General features: G+C 38.5%; 1 protein-coding gene across 3 annotated transcripts in view; it reads left to right on the top strand.

Moving 5' to 3' along the window:
* Positions 1-6896, top strand: part of YAP1 (Yes associated protein 1) — an 89969-nt gene that overhangs the window by 61196 nt on the left and 21877 nt on the right. For all 3 annotated transcript variants that reach the window (XM_014966018.1, XM_014966017.1, XM_014966016.1), the window contains one exon: positions 5904-6085. In XM_014966018.1, coding sequence (XP_014821504.1) covers positions 5904-6085 — 182 coding nt within the window. The remainder of the gene's footprint in view (positions 1-5903; positions 6086-6896) is intronic.

Genomic DNA, 6896 nt, shown 5'->3' with positions numbered 1-6896 from the left:
GGGAAGTTAGATCCATGAACAACTGCAACAGCATTTTATTCCAGTTTAGTTTCCAGTGTGTTAAGAATCTGTCTGTGGGTGCTATGGAATCTTAGTGGTGGTCAATCAATCCATCTGTTGCACCTCTGCATTTTAGGCTACAGCCAGACTTTTAAAAACAGTGGCAGCTTTATCAAAGAAAACAATTAGCAGGTGGTACAGTGATAGAAGAACAAAGAGAAAAATATTAATTTCATTTGAGAAAGGTAACTGATAAATGCAGAGTAATCACTCTGTAGTCTGGACGTACTTCTGTATTAGGTAGTATTTTCATTGGATATATCTTGTTTTTACCAAGCTCAGGAGTGTGTGAATATTTTTTTGTACCTGACTAAGACACTAAGATTTGTTTGTACACTTAAGACAGCAAAACAACCCTGGAGAACAGTCTGTTTCAGGTTTCCCCCTTATGCGAAGTTCCATGATTCTCAGATTAATTGAAAACTGAAAACAATGAAATATTTTTGTGTTAATATTTAGGTTGTTTTATAACAGCAGCATTCTGAAACTGCAACTGGGATTTCCTTAAAGTGATATAGCAATGCATTATAAAGAATGCAGTCCAGAAACATGACTTGTATCCTGATTAAATAACAAATGGTTGTACCAAGTCTCTCTAAAAAAGCCACTTGGAACAAGTTTTTATTACTTCCGAGACTCATTCTTTCAAATCCTGCTGGTATTTTTTTTTTTCTTCACAGCTCTTTTCAATTTAATCAAAGAGGATTTTTGCCTTTGTTGCAGTGCTGCAAACTAGCACCATTCAAAAACCTGGCTGTAGCCAAAAATGATGCACAAAAACTGACTGGTTTCCAAATGAAGCTGAAGGGGACAAGTACTCTTTTTCCGTTCCCTCAATGAAAACATTGATTCTTATTATTAATAATAGTAAGTTACAGTATGCTGGGATCCTGAGGTTTTTTTGGTGGTGTTTGTTCAAATAAATACATCTCTAAATTTGCAGATTAAAATTAGCTTTAGTTTTGAAGCTTGAAATGATAAATACAAAAGAAAAAACATCAAACATTCAACTGTGTCTGCTCTACAGCAGTCTTTGCATGGGATTCTGCATAGGGGAAAGGTACTGCGTAGCTGCAGACTGCCACTGCCCTGGGATGTCTGATTTAAATTGGCATAGGATCTTGGGACAGAATTAGCCTTTTATGTTTGAGTTGTTAACAATCTGCTGGCCTTTTCTCTTCAGCACCAATGACTGGTAATTGTTTCTCTCTCTGGGTTTGTTTTACAGTGGGGTTGTTGGTTTTTTTGGTGGTTTTTTTTTGGGGGGTGGGGTGGTATGTTTGAGTTGTTAACAATCTGCTGGCCTTTTCTCTTCAGCACCAATGACTGGTAATTGTTTCTCTCTCTGGGTTTGTTTTACAGTGGGGTTGTTGGTTTTTTTGGTGGTTTTTTTTGGGGGGGTGGGGTGGTGGTTTGTTTGTTTGGTTTGGGTTTTTTTTCCCCTGTTTTTCCTCCATTAAGGATGTAGACAGCAGTCTGAACTTTCTTCAGTAACTGTCAAGTGTTATCTGCTGCAGCACAGAACAGGCATTTTGCTGCCGAGTTTGGACAATAGAACGTTTAACGTGTAACATTTGAAGACCGCTAATTCTCTGCTCTCAAAAGCATATTGCAGCTATTGCGATTGACTGTATTCTGCAGATTGTGAAGCTGAGCCATTTTATAGGACGGCAGGATCTTTTTTTTTTTTTATTGTCTTAAGTTGCCCGTGTTTTTTAACTTGTCTGCCCCTCCTCCTCCTCCCTCAAATCCCCCTTTTCTAGAAACAAAGACTTGTTTGTTCCTTCTCTGCCTGTGAGGTCTCTGCAGCCTCACTGTGTGGGTGCAGAGCCCCTTATTTAAATGCTTTCCATACTCATGGAAGGTAAGGAACAGGATGCATCAGAAAACTGCTAAGTCCTAACTCTGATAGATAAGTGAAGCTCTTTGCCTTTGAACTCAAAATACTTAAAAAAGCGCTCTGTGTGTCAGGATCATCACAAACCCACGAGGTGTGAAAGAAATAAAATGTGCTTATCTGAGATCACATTGATAAGCATATTCTTTAGAGTGCAGATTTTTGTAGCATGTCCTCAGTAAGTAATGGAGAATTGAGAATTAAAACGACAAAACCAAACCAAAACCAAAACAAACAAAAAACCTTAAAACCCTCTGTTGTTGCTTTGTTGGGTTTTTTTTCCTGTCACTCAAACAAAATGTGTTCTCCCTCTTTTCATTTAATCTTGAGTTGGAATTATAGAAAATCACATTCTTCTTTCTGTTTCCCTTGAAGATAGTACACTTGTGTGATCAGCCAAGATAGCTGAAAATCCTTCAGTGTTACTACTGTTGTTTTTTTCCCCTGGTTCTTGGGTATGTTGTTAAGTCAGTAAAATTCAGTTAGCAGTATCTTCTTCTTAATGTCCAAATGTTTAGTTTAATTTCACAGTTAAATATAGTTCCCTTACTCCAAAATCATCTCCATGGTCTGCACTGAGGACAGTTTAAAATCTTGCCAATTTGAAGTATTTTGCACTTGTATTCTTGAAACAATAAAATGCTCAGAAAAATCCTTTTGATGGATACCTAAATAAGAATTCAGAAACTTGATTTTTATGTTGCGTTTCTGAAGAATTGCCAAATCATATAATTAAATTTTCCCCTGTATTGATGATTATTAAGTATACAGCAAATTTTCAATATCTTACTGTATTCCTGTTTGAGATACACTTTACTTATATACATTACTTTCCAAATAGAAATTAGAAGACATTTCAGGGATCTAGGATGAGGGAATGAAATGAAAATCATCAGACAAACATGATTTGTTTCTTATGGTTTTAATTACAAAGCCAGAAGATGGGAATACTGAAGTAAACTGTGATCAGAGAGAACTGGGGAAAAAAAAACCAGCTGTCAGAAAGATACAGGTATATAAAATATGAAGAACTTGGCATGAGAAGGAAATTATTTCCAAAGCTGCATAGTAGTGGAAAAGAGACATAGGGAAGTGATACTCACATGGTGCATGCAGGAAAAACAGATTGATAACATGAATCTGCAGTTACGCTGAATTTAAGTGTTTAACTAAGGTTAGAAACTGTTACATTCTGTTGAGGTTATCTGTAACATGACTTGGGTGGGAACTGCATGAAGCAGGAACTCCAAAACAGTCATTATATCACTGCAAACAAGACCATATAGGCAGCCTTTTTAACCAAAAGAAAATTGACATTCTTCGGCTTTGGGTACTTAAAAGCAAACTACCTAGCTCATTAAAATTAACTTAGATGTGCTTATTTCAGGTGATTGTAATTTTCTAACCTTTGTCCCTCTTTACTCTTCACTGTAATTGACCTTCCATCTTGTTTAATAACAGGGTTTGAGTCCTGGAACTTCTGAAGGGTAGCACAGACTTCTGCTTGAGTTGCAGAATTAGGTAACAGCAAGAAAAGGCTGTTTTCTGTTGTCCCCTACTAACCCCGTTATTGTCTGCTTTTAAGGTGAAAGAGGGTAAGATATAAAAAGCAAAAGGCATGGTCCTGCTTCCAGGCTTGATAGAATTCTGAGTAAAAAGACAGAAAGGATGAGATCTGTTCCCCACTCCAGCAGTGTCACGTCCAGATTGTTGGGAGCTGCTAGGTGGGCTGCCTTTCTTTTCCATTGCTCTCTCTACCTTCAGCTTCGCCCTAATTTGGTAAATGTAGATAGTCTAATTGCTCCCAGTCTTCCAGCAGAGATTGCCTGCTGGAGGTCCTGGAGCTTGTAATTGCAGTTCACTGCTCACATCCTGGCAGGACAGCTGTTGGTGCTGTTGAAACTTCTGCCTAACAGTTTCTGGTGTCTTGGGACATATGAACCTTCTGTGGGTGTTCAGCAGAGGAACAAGCTGTCCCGTCTCTTCTGTTGCTGGCCTATGGACCACAGTTTATGTCACGAAGCTGGTTGATTTGCTCATCCTGGTCATCTTCGTCCTGAAGTTCACTTTTCATGGTGAAGTGGTGCAGGATGTCTTTTAAGATCAACTGCTTGATTTTAAGCTTTAATCCACAGCAATGTCATTTTCCCACTATTTATTTTCCCCACTGGGTCAGGGTGGGTCTTGCAGGTTGGAACTGAACCTCCAGCCCTTTGTATTTACTCTGTTGTTTCTGCTCGGTACTGAGATTCAGTTTCTGTTCTTGCTTTACCTGTCCATTTACCTTTACAGGAAGTTTTATGTTATATGTGGTCAGATCTATGATGCTCTCCCATAAGCAACTACATACAAGATTATTTCAAATTACTTCAAGCTATTTGACACTTCATTTTATTTTGACTTGTGAAAATGTGACCCACCTGTCCATTAAAGACTATTTACTTTGTGCTGGTCCTATGGAATAGTTGGAAGGGTAGACTAGAGTCTGTAACTGGTTGTGACTCTTTTTTTCTTTTCTGTTCTGAAGCAATAGCCATTTTTATTGCAACTATGAGATAAATATAGTTAGACTTTCTGGGAATAGAAGAAAAGCACTACTGTACCTTAAGTTGAACATTCAAAAGACAGTGGAGGCTTAAGGGCTCTTCAGAGAAAAGATGATGCACATTCTTTATGAGACAATTCTTCTTTCTTAAGATAGTTAGAAGTGCTAGTGTTCCAGGAACCCTCTACAGATGATGAAGACATTAATCCAAACTAATACAACAGATGGTTTGCTTTGCACCAAGTCAGCCTGTCATCCTAAAAGAAGCACACTCCCTTTTTTTCTCTTAGTTCCCATAAACCGTAATCCTCATTCCTAGGAAAAAAGTAAAAATCCATACCACTTTCCCATCACTGCTTCAGCAAATGCATTCTGCAGCATATTGTTAATGTTAACAGATGCAGGCTGTTCCAGACAACAAGATACAGAGCTAATTTCAAAACTGAACCCCCCCGAAAATAGTGCCCTTGCAATGCATTCAGCTTTAACCAGCTCTCTGTTTCACAATGGAAACTCCAGTGCCTTTGTTGACTTTAACTATACAGGTCTAAAATCAGGCCTGTCAAGTCAACGCATCCCATCCATGGGTTATTTTATGAAATAAGACTGTCTTAGGTCTTGCTTTTATGGGGGAAGGGAAGATGGGTTCTCACTGTGCATTAGGCGTTCAAGACAACACTTTTTCTTCTCTACACCCCAGAAAAGATGCATCACATACTTCTGTGGGGTAAAAGAAAACTGAGCACTGTCAAAATGTTTCCTGTAGTGATGGCGGTATTTTTGGCTGTGTAATTCATCTGCCACTTCTGTACCAGCTCTAATTTTGCATGTCAAGATGCCTTAAATGGAGTCTGTAACACTCAAAACTCAATGTGACAAGGATGTGAATGATTGTTGCATGACCCGTACCACGTTGGGAAGAATGGTGGCCTTTAACCAAATGTAGTTTGATGTCAGTGAGGTAATCTGTTTTGTCATTCTGTGTGTTCTCAAGTTTATGGATTCTGAGATTTCACATGAATAAGAAAAGTGATTTTGTAATATTTGTGTCTAAATTGAGAATAGTTCATTAGGAAGAAGAGAGAGATCGTTCTAATTAAACTTGAAATATTTTACTACCACTGTTGAATTTTTCAACAACTTACGGGTTTAACCGTTTTCCGAAGCTTTTAGAACAGTACGTACTCTAAAACATGAGACTGTTGCATAGATTTCACAGGAGTAACACATGTGAGCATACCTTTCACACTCTGAACATCAGTGTAGCTGCATGTTTTGTACTGTCGTGGCTTGCAATTTTATTTTACAATGTTTTTAATACATGCCTTCTAAGGATAATGCTTTCCTTGCATGTATTTGTTTGAATTTCGTTTTTAAATGTTTATTGTTTTGGTTCCTTAGCCATGAATCAGCGAATCAGCCAAAGTGCTCCAGTGAAACAGCCACCCCCTCTGGCTCCTCAGAGTCCCCAAGGTGGTGTGATGGGTGGAAGTAGCTCCAATCAGCAACAACAGATGAGACTTCAGCAGCTACAGATGGAGAAGGAAAGGCTGAGACTGAAGCATCAAGAACTGCTTCGGCAGGTGAGGCCACAGGTTAGACACCTACTTCCACTATTTCTTTTGTATGTTATGTTTTGTTTTGACTAAGTTGTTGTTTCAGTGAGTCTTAAAGACTGGTGACTGCACAAAAAGCTTTGAGATCTCAAAAAGTCTGAATCCATCCTGTTATCAGTATCAGCTTAATAGTGAAAGTGTCTGACTTACAGACTGACAGATTTTGCTTTCCTCCCTCATTCCTCTCCCTAACAAAACTCTCCAAGAACAGGCTTCTTTAGTGTTACGATGACATCATGCACTGTTGGTCTGATTGGATATTCCTCTTGAGAATATCTTTCATATTCACTGAGTTCTGAGTCATGCCAAAAGACAAGAAGTCGGTTCCCACAGCTGCTTTTAAGTGGAGGAAAGTCTTTCACTTTCAGAACCTGTCACAGTCTGTAGGATTTCTGAGTTCTTCTAAAGTTTATGTAAGATGAATCGAGGAGACACCTTGTTGCTAAAATCTTATCTGTTAAACAGTGGAGTGGACCATGGAACAACTGAATCTCTCGTGCTGCATTTTGGACCTGTGGTTTTCATATGCTGAAGAATTTCGAACTTCATAATTAGGCTGCAAGCTATTCCTTTCAGTGTTTTTTCTACTCTGTGTAGCAAACGTTCAAATGTAGGACTGGACACTGGAATCTCTGGATTTTGAATTCGGGCTTGACTTCCTTTTGACTTTAAGCCTTCTGCTTCGATTTTTCTATCTGACCATTTTTAGAGTTACTACCATCTGTGTTAGATACTTAGGATATTGCTTGGTTTTTTGACACTGTCAGAGAAGTCACTA

Source organism: Calidris pugnax, unplaced genomic scaffold, assembly GCF_001431845.1.
Source record: "Calidris pugnax isolate Ruff unplaced genomic scaffold, ASM143184v1 scaffold20, whole genome shotgun sequence".
NCBI lineage: Eukaryota > Metazoa > Chordata > Aves > Charadriiformes > Scolopacidae > Calidris > Calidris pugnax.
This window is presented reverse-complemented; position numbering and strand designations above follow the sequence as displayed.